Source organism: Homarus americanus, unplaced genomic scaffold, assembly GCF_018991925.1.
Source record: "Homarus americanus isolate GMGI-L3 unplaced genomic scaffold, GMGI_Hamer_2.0 scaffold21314, whole genome shotgun sequence".
Lineage (NCBI taxonomy): Eukaryota > Metazoa > Arthropoda > Malacostraca > Decapoda > Nephropidae > Homarus > Homarus americanus.
Window position 1 is genome coordinate 2,120,327 of NW_024720811.1, and position 25,068 is coordinate 2,145,394.

The window sequence follows — 25,068 nt, forward strand, 5'->3', positions numbered from 1 at the left end:
TGCTGTAGCATTAGGCATGGGAATGGCTTCTGTCCACCTGGTGAAATGGTCAATGCAGGTGTTGCCGCAGGATGCTAGAAGAGGTCTCATGATGCCGAGGTGCACTACCTGGAAGCGTCCTTTGGGTACAGGAAAGGTTTCTAAGGGAGCCCGTGTGTGTCGATGTATCTTAGAGGACTGGCAGGCCAGGCACTGGACAGCCCATTTCCGAGTATCAGCCTTGATGCCGGGCCAGACGACACGTTGAGTGAGAAGGTGCTGGGAGGCCCGTACACCTGGGTGGCTGAGACCATGGATGCAGTCGAAGATGGCGCGGCAGTGGATGTGAGGCACGAACGGTCTTGGCTGCCCACAGGACATGTCGCACCACCAAACATTTCAACCAAACATTTCAGGTTTCCTCCGGGTACTACAGTTTCCTCCTGTACAAACACTGGACAATAAAGGTTGTAATTTATCAAAACAGTCCAAATGGTGAAACGATAAGTTAAAAAGTAAAAATTCTGAAATTTTTTTTAATAAATGTAAATAACCCAAATGTGTTTTATACTAGGCACATTGTAAATAATACCAAATCAACATACGTTGCACAAAATTGTCGTCAGCTGGGAGAGACAGATTGAGACAGTTGAGAGCTTTTATTTATAGCGATACATGAACCGAAAACAGAACTGATCATGTATAGACATATTTATCTAAATATTTATACGCACACACATACACACACACGTATTCTCACACAGCTGTGATGGAGGAACATCTGTGATTTTGTAATGTTGCAGCGTAGTGCGCAGGTTATGATAGGTGCACCTGTGGTGGTGGAAAGGCTGTGGTAGTGTGGTGGTGGAAGAACTGTGGTAAAGTGTGGTGGTGGAAGGGCTGTGGTAGAGTGTTGTGGTGGAAGGAAGGGCTGTGGTAGTGTGGTGGTGGAAGAACTGTGGTAGAGTGTTGTGGTGGAAGAACTGTGGTAAAGTGTGGTGGTGGAAGGGCTGTGGTAGAGTGTGGTGGTGGTGGAAGGAAGGGCTGTGTGGTAGTGTGGTGGTGGAAGAACTGTGGTAGAGTGTTGTGGTGGAAGAACTGTGGTAAAGTGTGGTGGTGGAAGGGCTGTGGTAGAGTGTTGTGGTGGAAGGAAGGGCTGTGGTAGTGTGGTGGTGGAAGAACTGTGGTAGAGTGTTGTGGTGGAAGAACTGTGGTAAGGTGTGGTGGTGGAAGGGCTGTGATAGATTATGGTGGTGGAAGGGCTCTGATAGAGTGTGGTGGAGGAGGGACTGTGGTAGAGTGTGGTGGCGGAGGAGCGTTGGTGGTTAAGATCATTAGTGTGGCGGTGCAGCTGTGGTAGAGTGTGGTGGTGGAAGGGCTGTGGTAGAGTATGATGGTGGGGCTGAAGTAGTGTGTGTAGGTGGCGGCACAGCTGTGGTGGAGGCCCGGGACGTGTGGTGGAGACGCACGTGACGCTCCAGGTTGTGTCGCTGGGCACTACTGAAGGCACAGATGGGGCAGGAGAAGGGTTTCTCTCCTGTGTGGACCAGCAGGTGTCGCTTGAGTCTACTGGCGAAGGGGAACTCTTTCTTGCAGTAACAACAACGATGCTGCGGCGTCTGGTCTGTTCCACCCTGGGGCAGAAGCTCCTTTAGTAAATATTATGTTATACTGTATTATAGATTGTATATAAAGTAATAATAATACAAATAATGATTCAGCACGTGTAAATAACTTATGAACCGAGTTAGTGCACACACACACACACACACTAATATACATACCTACAACAACGAGAAAACGAATACGATATCAAAAACACCGAATTAGAGGGAGGCTGAAACGTAAAACCACTCCATCAGTCCAACACACACGCAGGCATGTTCAGGCCAGCTCCTGCACACACGCACTCTGAATATATACATACAGGGTGTTTACAAAGCCTCTTGATGTTTGTGTTTACCATTCTTTAAGTATGTTTCATATCCCAAACAATATTATTTTCTCTATTATTTTCTGTACCCAAGTATCCCTTGTGACAGACTAGCAGGTGGAATGGTAAATACTTTTAATTTATCACAGCAGCCTGTGATGTGAGCTTGATAGTTTCACAAATCTATAAATAAATGGCACAGCAAACATAGTAAAGGTGAAGAATACTGTACAGTTAGGCACAGGGCGTTTGGGAAAAAACTGTAGTTGTTGTTGGGAGGGGATGCCCCCCCCCCCCTTCCTCCCTCCAACACACACACACAATATATATATATATATATATATATATATATATATATATATATATATATATATATATATATATATATATATATATATATATATATATATATATATACAGTGATCCTCGGTTAACGAGCACAATCCGTTCCAGCAGGTTGCTCGTTAACCGAAAATCTCGTTAACCGAAACCATTGTTTCAATGGGTTTTTGGGTAATTGGTTCCAGCTCACCGAAAATTGCCTAAATTCAACATAAATGTTAGAAAATGACACTTACCTTGAGTTGTGTATGTAGAAGGCTCCTGGATGATGATGCTGATGTGAATTTGAAGTGGGAGGTGGAGGAGGAGAAGGGAGATGAGAAGGAAGTGGAGGTGGAGGAGAAGCATTTTACTGCTTCTTGGAAGGTGAGTCACCTTCCAGGAAAATGTCAGGAACCTCTGGACTGACAGATTCTCCACCATGAACATCCTCTCTCCTTCTTGAAGTAGAAGGCAGAGGGATAGCATCTTGTTCCCTCTGCCTTTTACTGAAGAAAGTGTCAATTGTGGTTTGTGGGGCATCTCTCCTCCTCACCATTAACTTACGTTTAAAGAAGGAGGCCACTGAGTCCTCAACATGACACAAAGTTAGTTCAGTTTTTTCCACATCTGGGTGCTTTGAAGCCAGTTCCCTGAACTTCTCCCAGTGGTAAATCACATCTTTCAACTCTTTAGTTGACATATGGTCATCACTTTCAATTTCCTCCTCACCACTGTCAGCCTCTAACATCTCATCCAGTTGCTTCAAGTCATCAGGAATAAGTTCCTCCTCATGAGACATCACAAGCTCTTTGACATCATCCTCTTCCACTTCAAGGCCCAATGACTGACCAATGGACCAATCTCCTGGTCCAACTCTGTTTCTTCCTCAAATCCCTCAAAATCATGGACTACTGATGGCCACAGTGCTTTTCATGAAGAATTGAGGGATCTAGTGGAGACTTCTTGCCATGATGCTACAAACAATTTTACAGCCTCCAGGATGTTGAATTGTGTCTTCCAGAACTGTTTCAGTGTTAGTTCAGGATCATTGGAAGTTGCCTGATGACACCTCCTAAACATTTTCTTCATGTACAACTTCTTGAAGTTGCTGATCACATTCTGGTCCATTGGCTGTATGATTGATGTGGTGTTGGGAGGCAAAAACAACACTTTCACAAAGTCAAATTGATACTCCAAAGTTCTGGCAAGTTCAGGGTCATGACCAGGAGCATTATCCATGAGGAGAAGAGCCTTTAAAGGGAGTTTATTGGTGGTTAGGTAGCTCTTGACAGAAGGGCAAAACACATCAACAGCCCATTCATTAAAGAGCTGTCTTGTCACCCATGCCTTACGGTTGGACTTCCAATAAACTCCAAGCTTTGTTCTTACCACTTTCTGTTGCTTGAACACCCTGGGGTTTTCAGAGTGGTAGACAAGCATAGGCTTCAGTCGGAAATCCCCTGAAGCATTGGCACCAAGCAATAGAGTGAGACGGTCTTTCATGGGTTTATGCCCAGGTAAAGAGGCTTCATCTCTGGTGATGAATGTTCTTTTGGGCATCTTTTTCCAGAACAGCCCAGTTTCGTCCACATTGAACACTTGCTGTGGAAGATAATTTTCTTCTTCCATCAGTTCTTTAAATTCCACTAAAAACTTTGCTGCCCCTTCTTTATCAGCACTAGCAGCTTCACCATGCCTAACAACACTGAAAATGTCACTTCTTTTCTTAAATTTTTCGAACCAGCCTTTGCTGGCCCGAAAATCTTCAAATTCTGTGCCTGAAGAACCAGGTTGATCTGTCTTTAAATGTTCGTATATCTCCCTGGCTCTTTCACAAATGAATTCAGTAGAAACTGAATCACCTTTCATCTGTTTTTCCCTAATCCAGATGAGAAGTAACCTCTCAGTTTCTGCAATTAGGGATCTACTTTTAAACACTCTGGTAGATTTGTCTCTCACTTTCACTTCTTTAAATTTGTCTTTCTGTGCAAGAATTGTCGACACAGTTGATGTCGACATGCCATATTCTTTGCATAGCGCATTTGTTCTAATGCCTTGTTCATGTTTTTTTATGATTTCCTGCTTGGTTTGGATTGAAATCGCTTTTCTTGATCTCTTAGGCCCCATGCTGGATTCAAACAATGTCAACACGTGTTTTTCAAAGTTAAACCAGCTGTAAATAAAGAATATTTTCTTTAAAATAACACTGCACTGTGCTATATATTGTCAATATGTAAAATAAATTTCAAAATGACCAATAATTTGCTTGGAAACACAGAAAAAAAGCGTTTAGTTGAAGAGAGTCTCAAGCAAGATGTTACCTCCACTGAAAACAGAGAGACTAACGCCTGTTTGCTGTGTTAAGAGGCTGGATGGCGCGCATAAACTAGTCACTTTACCTTCAATTATGTTCAATAATTGTTAAAATGACTAAAAAATTGAATATTAAACTTTTAAAATTATTGAATAGTATAAACTTCTTGATATTTACTAAAATAGTAAGGAATTTAAGCCCTAGAACCGATTAATGTATTGGCGGACTAATACTACAGCTGGTTGACCGCCAGTGCAAGCGAAAACATGTTGAGGTCGGCTCGTAAGAAACTCGTTAACCGAAGTTAACCGAATTTAAGAATCTTATGGGAGGCAGTTCGTTAACCGTTAACCGACGTTAACCACTATATATATATATATATATATATATATATATATATATATATATATATATATTATAAAATAAAATAGGTTGACTATTGCCTGAGACTCACCACTGGCCTGCCAGGTGAGGTGTGAGGGAGTAGCTCCTCCAGGTGGTGAGAGTACTGGTGGGTAGGTGGCAGAGGTCCTCCATGACTACCCAGCTGAGGGAGGTGTGAGGAAGGGTTGCCGGGCTCCACCATGATCACCTCTAAAGCCTCGTCAGCCGCCATTACAGGCAGCTCGACGTCCTCTGACATAAGGTCTGATGTGTGTCCCGCCCTCACCTGCAACACAAAGATCAGTATAAATTTTTTTCAGGTTTGTGTGTCTCAGTACTCCTACAATAATTATATTTAAGAAAATTTTAATACATGTAAATACAGTACTTATGAAAACCAGAATAAACCATTGAAAAATACAAAGAACGTGATCCATCAGAAAAGACTCGCAACACAACTAACAATCACAACCAGGCCTGTCATAGTACAATACACCTTTACACCAAACCATTATACAGGGTGTTTATAAAGTCCCTATCTATTTCAGTGAAATAACGGTTTTTATTGATTTTTATTGCAGAACTCCATGAAGATGAATGTGCAAGAACAGGTGCTGGTGGTAACACTACGTATTCAAGGAAAGAAATGCAAAGAAATTATAGAGGTTTAAAAGAAAATTCCATAAGCCAGGTCCTACAGACAAGACAATACGCGAATTGTTGAATAAATTCAAAAGAACGGGATCTGTTAACGATGAACCAAGACCTGGACGTCTGCATGTCTCAGAAGATGCTGTAAATGCAGTAAGAAATGCTATCACAGGAGAACCACGCATGTCAATTCGTGCCGCATTAAGTCTTTCAGCAAGATGGTGCACCTTGTCACTACGCAAACATTGTTTGGGAGTACCGGTACCTAAATGAACGATTTCCAGATCAGTGGATTGGACGTGGAAGCAACAGGCCCTGGGTGGCTAAATCGCCAGATTTAGCCATTACAATGTGCAGATCTGCAGGACTTACGGACACACATTGTAACGGCATTTAACAAAATAACCCATGAAATGCTCCAGGATGTGTTCAGAAATGCTGCGGAAAGATTTGAGCTCTGTAGAGATATTGATGGTGCACACATATAGAACCTTATTCTTAAGTATTCAATAAATGTATACCTTCTATCGTTTTAAATTTGAATTTAACACAGCTATCCGTTATATCACTGAAATAGATAGGGACTTTATAAACACCCTGTATATGAAGTTCTCAACTGGCAACCAAATTTGTACTGTTTACAGACAGACAGCATCAATGGTGTGTCATCCAACCTTCCAGGCGGGAGGTAAAAAGGGAAAGATATATGGCGAAATGAAAATAAAAATGACTTTGCATAATGTGTCTTAGGTCAAACAAGGTCCATCTAATGTGTTTTTGTAATTATGGTCAAGTGCCTTGCCCCTGCAGTCAAGTCCAAGCAGGAGCAGGTATCAATAACTAACCTTAGATCTTGTATAGTTTTATAATGTATTAATATCCCGAGTTTGGTTGTAACCCATTTTCATTACTCGGAGTTATCATATATACACATACACATAAAAAAATTATAATTAACACAATAGTGTGTCCTGGTCACATGATATGAAAACAGTTTGGAGAATTCAGGAAACATTGAGGATCAGTCCTGAAATTATTTCAGTAGAGTTTGATGGAAATATATTAAGATAAGGGAACTAAAACACAGACATGGTGATGTTATAAACAAACTTTATTTTAATTTGTAGTTTATTTCTCTATAGTTTCAATGTTCAACACATTTTACAGAAAACCCAACAAAATAATTATATTTGGTAACTAATTTCTTTGCAAGCTTGTCACCAATGTCCATTTGGAACAGTGGGCACAGCACATTGTAGACTAATCCTTTTTTTTTTTTTTTGGTACGAAAGGGAGCAACGTCACTGGCACTGCACTTGACTGCCTACAATTCCCCATCTGTAAATGTAGGTATCTAGTTTCAGCTAGGTGAACTGAGGGTACCCTTGGCACAAACCAGTGACCCTTAGGACTGGAGGTAAACAATGTATCCACTCAGCTACGACTCCCGTTACTTGTAACTTATACTGAAACCTTTTAAATCTAATTTACTAACAGCCTACATCATTGAGATCTCAAGTACAGTATAGCTATTTATCTTTTTTATTTACCAGCATATATCCTTCCTCACAGTTGGTCCTTTCTAACAGTAGTGTACAGTATCTGATATTACAGGTGTTGGCAAATATTTCACTTTACATCTACAACTGTGAAGTGACTGTACTACACGGACTTGAGCAGAAAACAAAGTGAAGATACTACAGTATTTAAATAAAGATTCAAGACAGATATAAGTAATTTTAAGTACTGTACAATAACATAACAAATTTCAAACAATAAAAAGTTTTTAAAATGATTACATTTTGTCATGATTCTAAAAATAAAGATAAAACTAACTGCATCTTCTGAACCTTTACATCTGGGGATCTAACCTGAGTTTGAGTTATGTTACCATAACCTGATGTTTGGTATGTTAGGTTAAGCAATGCATTGATTAAGTGGCTTCTTTTCTTAAACTGTTATTTGTACATTTCGTTTATCACAAATAAATTACAGTATATACAGTGCAGTATTCACTAAATTTACAAACTTAGCAAGGAGCGAGGCATCTAGGAGTGTATTCATTCACCCAGCTTGCACGGTAATGCAGAGCGAACAGCACAAGAAGCTCCTGCAGGGCTTGAAGCAAAGAAGGGAAGAGTCAAGGAGGAATGGAGATGGGTGTACATGGGTTATATTCAGGGAGAGGGTAGTGGAAGCAAGTGTGCCGACACAGGGCCGGAGGACAGCAGCGCACCCTCCACCCGCTCTACCCCCCACCCGGGAGGTGGCACCAGCTCCACCTATCAGCCGGGAGGAGGCGAGCGCCTTGAAAACAATGATATTTCTAACCACACCCTGCAAAATACAGTGTACCTAGCAAATGCTGCAGCTTCTGAGAATGGGGGCGGGCGGGGTTACTACTAAGAGTAGAGACATTACTCGAGAACAAATTCTGGCTTGAAGGTCATGTACACTAATACTGACACGTTCCTTGATAAGAGAGAGGAGTTTGAAACACTACTGGAGGTACACCAACCAGATATTGTAGGAGTTGTTGAACTGTTGTTACAAGAGCAGGAGAATCGACCCAGAGGAATGTGAGTTCAGTATTGCTGGATATGACTCATTTACGAACCTTTCTCAAGAAACTTGCAAGAGGGGTGTGGTTATCTATGCTAGGCAAGACCTTAGAGCCAGCCAGGTAAGGGTACAGGGAGAGGATGTTTTTGAAAAGTCCAAGTGGTGTAAAATTAAACTGTGGCCCACTAAATCAAAGGAACTTAAGAGCCTTACTAGACAATGCGGCGATGCTCAACCCTAGCCACCTCCTTATCAAAACTGTGGCCCACTAAATCAAAGGAACTTAAGAGCCTTACTAGACAATGCGGCGATGCTCAACCCTAGCCACCTCCTTATCATGGGGGACTTTAACTATGGCGACATTGACTGGAGAAATGGAGAAACGAGTTCACCCCAAATGACTGGAATAACCCTGCTACTCTTTTTGTAGAAACTCTAAGAGATAATTTTCTGTTCCAACATGTTAGAGACCCGACACATTACAGAGGGGAGCAAACACCGAAGCCACTAGACCTCGTCATAACAAACGAGGAGGGTATGGTGGCCAAACTGGAACACCTTGCCCCAGTTGGCACCAGTCACCATATAGTGTTGTCATTCAGATTTAACTGTTACCTAGTTCAAGATAAGGCCAGGCCAAGGTGCAAATATTACAAGGGAAATTACAACGGAATGAGGGAAAAGATGAGGGGTATCCACTGGCCTGACTCATTAAGGCACAAGAACGCAGACACTACGCTGAATATCATAACTAGTAAAGTGACCCATTTGATTGATAAATATATACCCAAGACCAAACCCAGTGCCTCTAGGAATACGAGGGGATCCCTACACATGAACCATGCGGCGGTCGACAAAGTTAACAAAGTTAAGATGAAAACCCAGAAATTCAAGACGTGGGTTAGGTCAAACGATGAGCGGGACAGGAGGATGTATGCAAGAGCCAGAAACCAAACAAAGATAGAGTGTAGAAGGGCTGAAAAGGAGTTCCAGAGGCTGGTTGCAAGCGAGGTCAAGTCAAACCCAAAGGCGTTTTACCGCTATGCAAAGTCGAAATTAAAAACGCGAGTAGATGTATCAGACCTGAGGCTTGAAGATGGTAGTTACGCAGATTCTGACCAGGATAAAGCTGAGGCATTGAACAGCTTCTTTTCCTTGGTGTTCACAAGAGAGGATGAGATTAACCTTCCTGCGTTTGAGGACAGACGGTTCGACACAGCACTGACCCACATTGTGTTCACAGAGGAGGGTATTAGAAATAAACTGTCAAAGCTAAAGGTTCGTAAGAGTCCCAGCCCTGACATGGTACATCCTAGAGTGCTAAGAGAGTTGTGCAACGAGCTTGCAGAGCCCTTGAAGATCCTGTTTTGTAAATGCCTGGATGAACAAAAGGTCCCCAGTGAATGGAAAGTGGTTTATGAGAGTCCTATCTTTAAGAAGGGAGATCGTCACTCCACGAACAACTATAGACCGGTGAGCCTGACCAGCATAATATGTAAAGTACTTGAGAGTATTATCAGAAATGCCGCGATGGAACATCTACTACGAAACAACCTTCTAAAGGATTGCCAACACGGTTTTATGCCGGGGCGCTCCTGCTTAACATAATTGCTCAAGGTATTGGATATTTGGAACCATATTCTGGAACGGGGTGGTAACATCGACAATATATACCTAGATTTTGCCAAGGCTTTCGACAGTGTACCCCACGAAAGGCTGAAAATCAAATTGGCATGGTACGGAATTCGGGGAAAAGTCCTAGCGTGGATAAAAGACTTTCTACATGACTACAAGCAGTGTGTGGTGATTAATGGCACGAAATCATCATCCGTACCTGTCACAAGCGGGGTACCACAGGGCAGTGTATTGGGCCCACTGTTGTTTGTTTGTTTCATAAATGACATGCCTGACCTTGTACACTCCTCCATACAAATGTTTGCCGATGATGCCAAGTTATTTCGGGAAATCAAGAACCAAGCGGACTGTGAAGAGCTGCAGAAGGATCTCTGTGAGCTCCAAGAATGGTCGAAGAAATGGCAGCTGAGATTCAATGTCACGAAGTGTAAGAGGATGCACCTGGGGCGTACCAACGGTAAGGAGGCATATCATATGTCCCTGTCATGGTCACGTTGACTGCTAGTCTATTTAGCTAATGATTCTTATTAAACTCCACGACCGCAAAACATGAGTGGGTTAGCAACCCCTGAGAAGAAGACGTGTTTTTCCCCATCGACGCTACACTTGTGTTTCCCTCCCAGAGTCCCGCCTTTGTGAAGACAGTTATCATTGCGTTGTTTATTCCACTTTCTCCTGGGAAGCTCAATCTTGAATTAGTCTGTGTATATGAACTCATGTAATTCGTCAGACCTTTGTCAACTGAGGGTCATCTTTGAATGAGTAACAGTTAGTTTGTTTGTGATTATTGTCATTGCATGAGTAGCGATCACTGGCAACTCAGGGATATATATATACCCGTGCATCGCGCAGGACTAGCGTCCCCTGACGCCGCTCTCCAACGTTTGTTCCAGGTATGTTTATGTGTAGCCATTCAGTTAATTCAGTCAATTGTAGTGAATATCAGTGTTCATCAGTGATCATGCTTTAACAGCTGAATTGTCATTCACCCAGTGTAAGAAGCAAGATAACGCAAATACGTCTGTCGTCTAGACAAGAGAGTTGTTTGTGTTGTCATGCTTCCCAGTCCGTCCCCTGATGCCGCTCTCCAACGTTTGTTCCAGATCCCATTGTGATTCTTGCATCGCTCAACAACTGCCCGTATGTAGTAGATACCCAGCAGGGACCATATATGAAACGATGGCACCGATGCGGCCTGATTAATGTGCTCCACTGCCTCGTTGGGCCAGACCCCAGACTCGCCATGTGTCTGGCTACCACACACAATAACAACGATTGTGAATCTCAGTGTTTTACCCTGGGACGCACCCTGGAAGTATAAGTCCACAGAGAGTGTTGTAACATGTATGTTAGGGATAATTAGTTGGAAATAATTATCCCATGTTGGGTAGTGGACCCAGGTATCTGCTGATTTCATTATTAACGTGTATGTTGAGTAAGGTCTTGTAACTGTACTGAGAAGTACCACTTGGATGTTGAGTAAAGTAATCTACAATGAGTGCCATGTACTATGTATTGTGAGTAGGGCCAAGGAACTGGTCCTGCTATGCCATGTAATGTAACACCAGTAAGGTTGTGTGCAGTAAGAGTGTAAGATCTGAGTAATTACTGTTGAGTAAAGAAATAAGAAAATAAGTAAAGAAGAAAGTACTGAGTCTGCAATAAGCCCAGGAGTTGAGCCTGGTAGTTATATGATTAATAATATATCTTTTTCCCTTTGATTTCATATTAATAAATTTGTTTTTAGAGTACTTAAGGTGTATTCATTTCTCCCACAGTATTTTACCTTTATTTCCGTCCAAGTGACGTGATACCAGAATTACCATACCCATGTGCCTAGACCCTCGGCCATGCTACCAAAAGAATGTCCATGCAACTAAATGAATAGGTGACAGAACCGAGTAAGAGTAAGAACTAAGATAAAAGAAGTAAGTAAGATGAGGGTGGTGTAGGGGTTGGAAAACACAAGCGCCCTCACATCCCAGCGGGATGAAGAAACTGCACTATTTGAGACTGAATGTGAGAAGGACCTAGGTGTGTATGTTGACAATGAGCTGAAGTTCTCGGGCCATTGCGAAAACAAGGTAAATCAGGCAATTAAATTATTGGTACTTACAAGAAGGTCGTTCAGATATCTAGACGGTCCGTCCCTCGTAACGATCTTCAAGAGTGAAGTGCTTCCCCATCTGGAGTACTGTCACCCCGTCTGGTCCCTGAGATATTCTAGGGACTGTCAGTTGGTTGAAAATGTTCAAAGGAGGGCCACCAGACTGGTGCCTGCACTTCGGTACCTCAACTACCTTGAGAGATTGGAGCGCCTGAAATTGCCTAACTTATACTACAGATGGGCAAGGGGTGACCTAATTGAGATGTATAAGCATCTCAATGGGCACTACTCAATCGAGTGTCCTTACTTGGAGCTGGCGGACGCTCGCCCCACAAAGGGTCGCAGCTCAAGATTGAAGAAGCCGCAAGCCTAGAAAACTCGGTGTTGTGACGGCACCGAGTGTGAGCTCTTTCAAGACCAGACTTGACCAACACTGGAGCAGGTTCAGGTACATTCAGCAGCCGGTGCATGCCCAGTACAGTACTTGCCAACAGTGCGTAACGGAGACGTGACCAATCGCCTAAGTGGCTAACGAGCCGATCAGTGGTGAAGAGGATAAAAGTAAAGTAAGTAAAAAAGATAACTAGTGTTGCATTAAGATAAGCATAATTTGGTTAGGATAGGTTTTGGTTGAATTAGGATGGGCATAAGTAAGTTAAGTTTGGTTGGTTAGGACAAAATTGGTTGAGTTACAGGTTTGTATGATTCGTCTTACGTGAAAAACAAATGGCACAGCGTCAAGGTCTTGCCTCTGGTATTTCTTAACCCTGACTATTTTTCACAAACTTCCACATCTGTCTTTACACTCTTAAGTCTTGCCTTGAATCTACTACTTCTCTGGATTAAGACTAAAAACTTATTACATTAAATTTTTACTTTAGCTGTAGATGAAAGAATGCTTTTAGTTATGGCAGTTTCACTTTATTTCTGATATCTTTAAGGCTACTATTTTTATGTCATAATATGAGTCAGTCAGATGTATTTTTATATCATCAGTTAGAGGAAAAATATAAGTTACTATGCAAGCATCGACAACCCGAGACTTGGTTGACGGTAAGTATCAACAAGCATGGCGATATAATATTAAACGTATAAAATCATAAATGTGGTCCTTTAGGCTCTTCCAACAGTTCACAAGCAAATGCAATGAAACTCATCTGGATACCGTAAACCAAGTGATGAAGCTCTCTCAGGTTCTGTTGATTAATACCGAGTCTCTGAACTTATACTGTAATGTGCCTACGTGAATCTGCTTAGCTTTTTCAATTGTCCGTCCAGATCTATGTGTATACATGCTGCTCCTGTAGCTGAGGCCCTTTCTATCATCATCTAGAGGCTGGTCCTCCTTGGGTGGTTGCAAACAGAGTGACAATGTAAGGGAACTGAATGCTAAAGAATACATCATATGGCTATTATAGTAGTATTGATTAGCTGCCATGTGGGGTGCAGGAAGGAGGTAAGGACGGAAAAGAGACCCCAGTGAACTGCCAGTCATCTCTAACTGTTGTATAACATTCAGATTGGGTTGGGAATGGTTATTCAGGGGGGGTAAATATACACTGTATGTAGGATGGTACAAATATTAGTACTGTACTGTATTCATAATTTGCACACACAATTTTCATAGGATTGAAGTGTCGTGGTTAGAACATTTGCCATCTGCAGAAAGTTTTCATAAAGGGTTGACGGTGTTAACCAACTACTGTACGTACTACAGTATATATGTTTTCATATAATGGTTAGAGGTGTAAGGGTTAAGGGGAGATGGTGGTTGGGGGTAAGTGGGAAGATGGAGAAGATGTAGAGGTGGTGGGAGGTGGAGAAGAGGTAGAGGTAGTGGGAGGTGGGGAAGAGGCAGAAGGTGGTAGGTGGTGGGGAGGGGAGAGTTGTACACTGTGGATCCGCCTGTGTCGCACCAGGTTGTAGCGCTGTGACGACCTGTACGGGCAGAGTGGGCAGGCGAAGGGCTTCTCGCCAGTGTGAATCCGCAGGTGTCGCTGTAAGTCGCTGGTGAAGGCAAACTCCTTGTTACAGAAGGGGCAGGGGCGGCGGGCTGGCCGGTTGTGTGCGCCCTGTTGGGGGGATAACGGGCAGCGTCAGCAACATGGTTGTGGTTGAATCTCACAGTGAATGGACATGAAGCTTTGTGAATTTATGTGGAGGTTAAATTTCACTTTGTATACTGTGTTGGTAAGTACCTGTAGTGGATATAAACAAATTTGTGTGGATATTTCTACTTGTCTTGGCACTTTCCTATTGCCCTCCTCACTTCTCTTGCATGTCTCCCCGTTACTTCCTGCCTTCTCACAAGTTTCTGTACAGTACTTCTTGATCCATTCCACACAGAGGGGGAGGAGTATAGATATCGGTAATACATAGACAGGATCTCACAGCAAAATGGTGTCTTATCATCTACACCTTACATTGTCTCATTCAATTAAAAATGAACAGTAATAAATATTGAGAGAATGATGGTTGCTGTCTCATGACTGTGAAAGAAAGAAACACCAGACTGACAAGTGACAACACCAATCATACTCCTATGCTTGCCTCTGACAACACTAGACAGAGCAGAGGTTCCAAAGGTTTAAGGTCTATAGAAAAACAATTCCACCATCAACTTATCTGCCCACAAGTACATCAATATCGCTTCCATTTTCCATCTCAACACACTGACCCATTCTTTTAAAACAGAAATAAACAAAATATATAATGAAAACTATATATCTCCAGTTTCACCTTGAAGTTTATTAAAGAAATACCACTTCTTGTTCACTTGTAAACTTAACACAGATTATAACTACACCACAATTAGACCTGTTGCCTTAGAAGGTCATCAACACATGTAACCTAACTCCTTTCTTGTTTTAAAAATAATATTAGCAATTAAACTTACACCAAAATTTCTATATACTGCACAATACTGTCCAGTAAAACAGCAAAAGACTATAAACCCGCGTACAGTGGTCCCTCGGTTAACGAAATTTCGGTTAACAAATTACCTTCCATAAGAATCTAAATTTCGGTTAACGAAATTCTTACAAAAAGGTTTCAACATGCTTTGGCTTGCTCACCAGCTGGAAGATTAGTCCGCCAATACAGAAATCGGTTCTAGGGCGTACATTCATTAAAATTTGAGTAAATATCAAGAAGGTAGTACTATTCAATAATTTTCCAAGTTTTATATTAAATTTTTTAGTAATTTTAACACTTATTTAACATAATTGCAGTACAGGGAACTAGTTTTTGGTGTGCCCATCAGCCACTTCACTCACACACGAAGGCGTCAGTTTGTGTGTCTGTTCAGTAGAGGAAACATCTTGCTTGTGGGTCTCTTGAACAGAGTATTTTTACGTTTTTACAGTACAATTATTGGTCATTCTGAAATTTATTTCACATATTGACAATATATAGTGCAGTGCAGTGTTGATTTAAAGAAAATAATCTTGAATTACACCCAGTGAACTTAAAATTATATTGGTGAAATGACGGCATCAAGCATGGGGTGATTTCTCCTCCACCTCCACTTCCTTCTCTTCTCCCTTCTCCTCCACCCCCACTTCTAATTCCCATCATCATCATCAACCAGGAGCCTTCTACATACACACCTCAAAGTAAGTGTACTTTGATGCCCCCTTTTTTTTTTTTTACTTTGTATGTACTTTTCGGTGAGCTGGAACCAATTACCCAAAATCCCATTGAAACAATGGTTTCGGTTAACGAACGACCTTCTGGAACGAATTGTGTTCGTTAACCGAGGGACCACTGTACTGTATAGACTATGACTGTACTGTACAGTGAGTTCTGCTATAACGTGTGTTTTGATAACGCGAATTGGCTCTAACGCGATTTATGAATAGAGGAACGATATTTGTATAACGCAAACGCTTGTTTGCTGTAATGCGATTTTTGCTTACTATTTCTCCAATTTTGTGGTATTAACTGTGAATATGGTAAAGAAGAATATCTCCAAGAAGCGTTCTGGTGATCGCATTCCCGGTGATGATCGTAAAAGAAAGGATATAACACTTGAAGAGAAGCTCAATGTTATCAACCTCAAAATCACCCTTCTCCCCCATTAAGTTATATTCATAGATATGAATGTAACATTTATTTAGACTGTGCTATCCTTTGTGTTAGGCTAACTACTAATTTTTTTTCGATTTCGAGTAATCTGCACCTAACCCTATTTTCTCCATAAGCCCTGTTATTTCTATTACGCGATTTTCTATAACACGATATTTTACAAGAACACAACTATCGAGTTATAGCAGAACTGACTGTAATTACCTATACAATACACCAATTTAATCCCAGACATGCATACTGTACACTCGCTCCAAAAATTATCTTTACGGAGAGGTCCGATAAATTTCAAAATGAACACCACGACTCCTGTTGTCTTGTTAGGGTCGTCAAAATCTTTTGTCCATTGTGTTATATTGTCTCACTTAATATCATAAAGATACTTTTAGGATGAGGTGTACTGTACATCCATTCAATTAAAAAGAGGAAAAAAAAATATTCATCAAATTCCCCCAGAAAATATTCAGTAAACATGAGAATAAAAATATGAATCAGTAACTCGTAGGTTTTGAGAATAATAAAACACATACAGTACGGTAATTACAATACTATTTCAAAATTCTTTCTTAAACAAACAATAAATTTCATCACTAACGCTTGATTATACAGCTCCTGAATTCCCTGATAGAAGCAATGGACAAGCTGTGACGAGTCCAAGGTTATGTCTTACAGTATTTGTGCTTCACTTTACAAGAGTTAAGCTACAGGTACAGTATATGTTCGTGTTTTGTGTTTGCTTCACTTTACTATATCATCTACCAACTGTACAGTACAGTATTCATTTTTATGTTTTCTGTAAACGTTTTACCTAATGACTGTCTTGTGTAGTTTTGTGTTTCATTTTAGAAATTTATTTTTATGGGAAGGATTATTGGTAACATTTCACTGCACTGTAAATGAGTATTCTTTCTGTTCAAATTTCATTATAGAAGTACAGTACAGTACATATTTTTTAACAAAGTTTGATTTCACATGGGAATACAGCTCCTCCCCGACTTACGACCTACTCGACTTACGACCACCCGCACTTACGACCTGCCTCAGTTGTACCAAAATTTGGTAAAATTACACATTTTCGAGTCCCAAAGTTGATACACAGACAAAATTTTCGTTTGTAATTCACTTTAAAATAGCTGGCAAGCTTAAAAGTGAGTGTTTTGTGGTGCTGAGAAGAAAAAGAGACCCATTTTCGATTTTCTATGTATTATTTAAGCATTTCCGACTTACGACCTGGATTTGGGTCCCTAACCCCGTCGTAAGTCGGGGAGGAGCTGTACTTCCTTAAATCTTTCATTTCAGAGGAAATTTATATTATCTCATTTTACAAAAGTCTTATGCAATTGTTTCATTTTACAAGAGCTGTATTGTACAGAGTAGATAATTTATGTTTACTTTTTATTTCACTGGGAACATTTCTTTCTTCCTGGAGGTAAAGAAGTCACATAAATCTATAACAACATCAGCAACAGCACATAGTAAGGAGTGATAAAGGAGTAGCCAGAATAAATACGTGAGAAGGGTGTTATCCAGTGTGACCCTCACTACCACACATCACAGGTTTCCCAGACTCCGGTTTCCTCCTGTACTGACACTGGATAGATCAACCACCTGAATGGCTAGTAAGCTGGTAAGTGGCTAAATGATAAATAAAAATAAATAAAAAATAAAACTCCTTCCTTAACTTTTAAAAACGGTCATCCAACATAAACACTAAGACCTCGTAAACAATGTTCAAACACTCTGATCATTGAAGTAACTTAATGCCGTACAGAAAAAACAACAAGAGCATTTATTAACGTTTTAGTGAGAACAGAATACACCTTTAGTTCTGAGTACTGATGTATAGAAACTGACTGGTAATTAAAGCATTTAAACTGTATATCAAAGAAAAATATAATGTACTGTACTGTAGAAATGTACTGTATACAGGTATTTAGATTCTGTATATTGACATAAAAGGTACTGTATACAATTGTGGAATCCTGTACTAACATTGCATTTCTTAAATGCTTGAGATCTGAGAGTCCTTGGATATCCTACTCTGTTTAAACTGGAAGGGGTTTGAGAATCCTTGAAGGCCACATTTGTCTATTTGTGATCACTTGAATGTTCCTACACTTTACACTAACAGTCTTTATATTCAATTACCCTTTACAATTTGTATTTGCTTACTGGCATACACTTTACACTTTCTATTTAGTTATTCAGTTTACATTTTCTATTTATGTGTACAATGTACACTTTGTATTCACTTGTACATTACACTGTACAGTATACTGTACTGAATTCACTTTCACTTACACTTAAACTGATATTCATTTTTCCAATTCATCAACTGTTGTATGTTTAATAAGTACTGTACGTATAGTACAATACAGTATTGTAATATGTATATTAGTGTACAGTAATACCCCGCTTTACGCGGTTTCACTTTCCGCGATTTCGCATTTACGCGGTACCTCGCCAGAACCGGACTTTCACTTTACGCGGTGCATCTACTCATATACGCGGGAAGCGGCACGGGCAGGATGCGCACAAGGTCGCCCAGTCATCAAAACATTACCGAGTTCTTCACCCGCCACCCACCACAGCTGGCCCAAGTCAGTGAAAGTGAGGATATGGACTTATATGGACTTTGACTTTGAGGGGATTGATAAAGAGGCCCTGCAAGCCTATGTGGTGGATAGTGATACAATTGATACAAGTGATACAGGTGAGGGCCAATAATCTGCCCCCTGCCTCGGAACCAACCCCCCATCCCTGTGTGCCCAGCCATCTTTTCTACTAATGTAAGTGTTAAAAAAACTAATATTATTGATATTTCTCTTAATTATTAATTGTGTGTGCATACCATCATAAAATTAAGATGTAATTTTTACTACAACTTAGGTATTGTGTCTGAAAAAGTGGAGTTTGGGGATCGGGCCAATCTCTATTGGAATTAATCCCATATGTTCTGTTGTTCACTTTACGCGGTTTTCACTTTCCGCGGTACCCCATGGGTTCAATTGACCCCGTAAATCGGGGTACTACTGTACACGATACTTTACACATTACAGTCACTGACACCAAGTTTTATTCTTTTGTTTCAAAGAACATTAATTTTCTTTATATACTGTACACGAAACATAAAAGTAATATATGTTTGTCACTGCAGGTTTAATAGCAATACTAACCTAACATAACTCTTTTGCATTATATTCTGGTTGTATCTGTGTGGCAGTACTGTACATTACACGATCTCTGGGCACTCACAGGCTTCATACACAATACTGTACATTACTTAGAAACTAATAGTAATAATGTACTGTAATAATAATAACAAAAACAATAATAATAATAATAACAAAAATAATAATAATACTGACAAGGGCAAGAGAGCTAATACAACAATATGTTGATAATCACGTGATGCATTAATACTAGTTCATTAACCCACAAATATTATTGATTTTGATGTAATGGACAATAAAACTTTTCAGAGAGAGAGAAAACAAATATTAAAAACTTCATTATATTTAAAAGTAATCATAATTAAGTACAAAATTAATAGAAAATAAATTAAATGTACAGTGAAACCTCCATATAACAGACTTCTCTCTCCATATAATTCGTTAGATGGGAGTTTCACATTTAACGGCTCCTCGATATAACGGACTTTCATCTCTATTGAATACATCAGATGGAGATTTCACTGTACACATACTGTAATTCTTAATATATTATACAGTAGTACAGTATTATATTTACAGGACAATTAAGATTTACTCCACATCACTTTCATTTTACTGTTAGTAATACACACACACAATACAAATATAGTATACCTTATCACAAAGAATATAAACTAATCAATCTTGTATATACAGGTACAGTACATCCTTCATAAAAAAAATTAATCACTTGTTTGAAGAACATACTGAGGTTAGATAAGGTAAGGTTTACAGAGTGTGGGACATGGAAGAATCTAGTACAGTACAGGTGCTCCTCTACTTAAGAATGTTCAACTTACAAACTTTCAGAGATACAAACATCATCACTAAGGGGGGTTACCTGCCAGAACAGGTGTTTAATGTGGATGAGAATGGATTATTTTGAAGAAAATTCCAGATAGAACAAACATTACCCAAGAGGAGAAGAGTAAGTTGGACTTACAAACAAGCCTCAGGAACGTAACTCGTTTGTAAGTAGAGGAGCACCTGTATTTTATATAGAAGTACAATGTGTCAAGTACAGTGTAGTATTATCTTAACTCTTATCTATATCTTGTACATCATTGGTAAATTTATGGTGAAAATTGTATGGTGGTCATGGCATTAATTGTTCTGAGGAGCTTGGCAGAAACTGTGATGGCATCTGTTCAATTTTGTGGGTACGTTTATGACGCTCGAGATTACAACGCTGAGTAGTGCGATAGGGGCAGAGAGTGCAGGCGAAGGGCTTCTCGCCTGTGTGAACCCGTAGGTGCCGCTCTAGGAAACTTGCGAAGTAAAACTCTTTGTTACAGAGGGGACACAACTGCCGAGCTGCAGATTCTTGCATTTTCTGTTGGTGAATAATGCGCAACTTGGTTATGTGAGATGGCTTGTTAAAAGACGAGAGGCACATTTAATCATTTTAATGCTAGAATCACAGCAGTAATATTAATAGATAGAGTAAAAATCAACCACAAAATCACTGGAAAACCAACACTACACAAACACATTACATGTACCTGTACAAGAGTAATTTAATTTGACTTGTTTTTCCTATCTCAAGATGCAGCAAGAAATTCTAAAAAATACTACAGTACTCTAAGCAGAAGTAACCAACAATATTAATTTGTAGTGAAAGTATGAATGTATGATAATAAACAACAACAACGGAGTATCACAACACTTGAACTGCGACGGTATCAATTAAGGAAAACAAAACAAGAAACAATTAAGGGCAAAGTGTATTAAAAAAAAAAAAAACATGCCAAGGAAAGGATAAATTCTTTCCTGTAAACTTCAGAGGAATAATATATCAACTTATTGCCTTTACAAATATCACACAATCTTTAAAGTCACTACTGAACTCTCAAATTTTAAGCTACATTATATGTTTTCCATTTCACTGTTTCTATTTACAGTAAAATAAAATTGAAAAGTGTAGTTTATAAAATTATGCAGATAATGTCTCAAAGTACCCATCGGTGAAGTTTAGGTACAATATAATGTAAAAAAAAAAGTACTAAAATTAGGAAAACTTGAAGTGAATTGTTGTTATCAATCCCTCCATAAAATTTTTTTTTACTCATGACAAGTCCTCCTTACATACTTATATAATTTATTTATGACATTCTTACTTATTTTCCTGTTTTTCATTGATTCTTTAGTCTTCCCTTATATTATCTCAATATTTTCCATACACATCACCCAAATCTATAAAGACAGATTACAGATATTTCCTCAGGTTTTTTTCAGCTCAACATTTAATATATTTCGTTTGTGGCATACAGAATCCCTCCCAGCTATGTTTTACAATACATGTACTAACTCCTCACAACTACTGCCAATAGACTCTTAACATTACTAGTAATTTAATATTCCTTTTTTTAACATTCTATATACTATATTCCCCTCCTTCATGGTGTTAAGAGGAGGCTGTATGCTGGCTGTAGTGCAGCAGCTTGTCACCACATACTGTACAAGGTGTCTTATAAGTCATGCACCATAGGATATAGGATAAATAGTTATGGTATCCTTTTCTTTTTCTGGTGAGGAAATTTTAACAGTTCTATTAAATATGGCAGAGAAACTACACTAGAGGAAAGTTTAATATTCATGTACAGAAAGTCACATCGAACACCCCGATTGGTTGCTAAATAATTTAATTGACAATGTCCATATGCTTGGGTGTTGTCGACTGCAGTACTGTGTTTTCTTACGATTGAATTTGACCAAATTTCTACCTCCCCATTTGGAGATGCTGCACAGTTGTGTGTGTGTGTGTGTGTGTGTGTGTGTGTGTGTGTTTGTAGCATCTGACTTTTTCTTTTAGCGTTACTTTTTGTGCTATACTCATTGATATTTCATGAGTTCCTAAACAAACAAAAAAAAGTTTAAGAGAAAGAATGAGAGAAACAGAGAAAAAACACAAATTTCCTTGTGGTGCATGACCTATGAGACACTCGGCACATGAAAACACTCTCCTCTATATCACACTCAGAAGCATCCAGCACACCCAAGTCTTTAACCTTCTAGCAAACAATCTTCCTTATTCATACAACAGTAGTAAATCATTTGCATAGGGAAGTTAGTAATATTTGTACTTTGTTAATAGAGGCTGAGAATTGATCTACCATGAAAACTGACTATGGTGGCAACAGTTGGTGTACCTTTCATCACAGGCAGAGTTGACAACCTTCCAACACTTCACACATTTGGATAGAAACAGTAAAATGTTAGTCAGACGGAAATATTTAGATATGTTCAGAGTTCATCTTTTCCGGTCAATGTGTATTGTAATGCTCTTGAATCTTTATCCATTTTGATTTTATTACCTGTTAATATCCAATAGGTTGTTTCCACCTTTACAGCAATCATAAAAATCTGTAGCTACATACATTCAGTGTACTTGTACTGTACAGTACAGTAGCTAAAACAACTATCTGTGCTCCAAAATTTTACGTGACGAGTGATAGCCCTCAGAAACCAAAATTTATCGTCCATGGTCTCATATCGTTTCCCACAAAGTATGCACAGATAGTTGTTTTAGCTACTGCACCTGTATACTTTATTCCTGACTACCGAACATACTTTAAGAAGCCACCTGTGATGACAACACTGTTACCAGACCAACACCTAGCAACAGACTTTCATTCTAAATATTGATGAAAATTGTATCAAAATTTAATAATGATGTTTTAAAAAGCTTATTAATGTCTTTCTTTTATGACTTACCACCATTATGAAAGTGGTGGAAAACCTTAGTGAAAAAATATTAATGTACTGTAGCAGATAATTACCGTACCATCCAGACTATGTACTGAATGGATTTAGATTTTAGCAATTTGTTGTGGTGAGGACAGTTGGCAACCCTGACTGTGGTAAGATTTCTTAATGGTCATCAGATACAAGATCATGAGACATGTATTCAACACTGTTGCTCTGAAGAGCCCGGCAGTGAATGTTGGGGCATCAGTCTTATGTCGTGGGTACGTTTGTGGCGTTCAAGGTTATAACGCTGTGCTGTGCGGTATGGGCAGAGAGGGCAGGCGAAGGGCTTCTCGCCTGTATGAACCCGTAGGTGTCGCTCTAGGGAGCTTGCGAAGTCAAACTCTTTGTTACAGAAGGGACAAGGGCGTCGACCTGCACGATCCGGCATGTTCTGTTGGTGGATAATGCGCAACTTGGTTATGTGTTACGTTTCCATATACTGTACAGGAAATGACAAGACTGTCTATCACATCGGTAACAGTACCAGCTTAAGACATTGTATAGTAGTAACAAAAACAACTGACATTGTAAATAATCTGCACAACAGGTAAACATAAGCCATAACTACTGTAGCATAAAAATAATAATAATTGGACTATTTTTCTGTAGTGCAATATTTTAACTAACAGCATCACACTATTAAAATCAGGAAAGTGCTCAATACAGAAGAGGCAAGTAGGAAGGTGATAATACATTAACAAAAGTGAAGCACTGTACAGTACCATTGCTATTATAAAAGAAAAAATCACGTGAACATTAGCCTCCAAGCCTATTTCACCTTACGATTACACACCCTAATGCTTCCTGGGGAGTTAGGTTAGGCTAGCATTATGGTGTTCAATCTTAAGGTGAAATAAGCTGTGGAGGGTGGGGCCTATCTTCAGGTGATACCCCATAAAGAAATAAATAATTTCTTCTGTTAACCTTACTATCAGATCTTTTGATTTATAAATACTGTACTGAATAAAGTTTAATTTTAATGACCAAGGTTGGAGCAAATAATCCTTACAAAACAGAGTACAAAAGACCTCACACATGATGATTTACCGTATGCCTCGTGACATAAATCCACCAATTCACATGATCGGCATCACTTCCTCGTATACAGTATTTTTGAGACAGTTCTGACCACAAGACAATCACTTCATATTATGTCGAGTCAGAGTAGTATTTTAGACAACCACAGTAAGTTAGAGGAGCTACGTAATGTCACAATATATTTTTGAATTTAAACATTTTTTTTTAAGTCTGTCTGTATCCACCACAAAATAGAGACAATAACTCTCAAAAGTATATTACAGTACATCAATAATTCTCTATACAATAAGTCATTTTATGTACACATTACTCTCCACTGGATGTAATGAATTACATATTAAAACTTTATTACACTCACATGCACACACTTGACATACTTTCCAATCATACACACACACACACACACACACTATACAGGTAGTAATGGAATTCCACAGAATACAATACAGTACAGTATATAAAAACTCTTGCCCAGTATGCATATTTTCACATACAATACAATATTCCAAATTCTAAACAAAAACAATAAGCATGTAAGAATTCATGCAATAGTGTATTTTTCCTTTGTGGTAATTTCCCAATCAAGTATTCTGTTAACCCCTTCACTACAGAGATGTAACTTTTATTATTTTATTTGCCTTATGCCTGATTATTTTATTCAGCTAAGAGGAGACCCCATACATAAAGGGTTAATGTAAATATTATTTCTCTGTGTTAATAGTGGTTAGGTTGAGCACTGGTTCACTTGTACATTTGCCATCATTCATAAATTCTTCACTATGTATAAAATGAAATGTCATGAAGCATATTTTTCTTCAAGCATATAAACAAACACTAATACACTACAATATCTTCCTTGGATACAACAGACAACTCTTCAATACATGTTAACTGTACTGTACAGTAGTGAAGACCAACTTGAACTTACATAACTTTGGACAATGAAGACTCATATATTTAGAACATTAACCCCTTCACTACGAGGACGAAACTTTTAATATTTAATTTAGCTAAAACCAGACGATTTTATTCAGCACAGAGAGACCCCCCATAGACATGGGGTTAAATACAACATGGACTGCTTACTAATTAC

The 25,068-nt window shown here is 39.3% G+C and overlaps 1 protein-coding gene and 1 long non-coding RNA gene across 5 annotated transcripts in view; one reads left to right on the plus strand and one right to left on the minus strand.

The window, feature by feature from the left end:
- Positions 1–1,130: 1,130 nt before the first annotated feature.
- The window catches only part of LOC121861219 (longitudinals lacking protein, isoforms H/M/V-like), a 40,779-nt gene continuing 16,841 nt past the window's right edge, over positions 1,131–25,068 (minus strand). For 2 of the 4 annotated variants that reach the window (XM_042358855.1, XM_042358854.1), the window contains exons 5-6: positions 5,005–5,220; positions 1,131–1,613 (exon numbers count right to left, since the gene is read on the minus strand). In XM_042358855.1, the coding sequence (XP_042214789.1) occupies positions 1,314–1,613; positions 5,005–5,220 (516 nt within the window). In that variant the 3' untranslated portion in view covers positions 1,131–1,313. Of the gene's footprint in view, positions 1,614–5,004; positions 5,221–12,374; positions 13,962–20,113; positions 23,329–25,068 lie in introns of those variants that run through there. The other 2 variants (XM_042358858.1, XM_042358859.1) reach the window with 2 other exon arrangements.
- On the plus strand, positions 1,506–7,421 carry LOC121861221. Its single transcript, XR_006087988.1, has 2 exons — positions 1,506–1,601; positions 5,516–7,421. It is a non-coding gene; the product is annotated as an uncharacterized LOC121861221 (long non-coding RNA).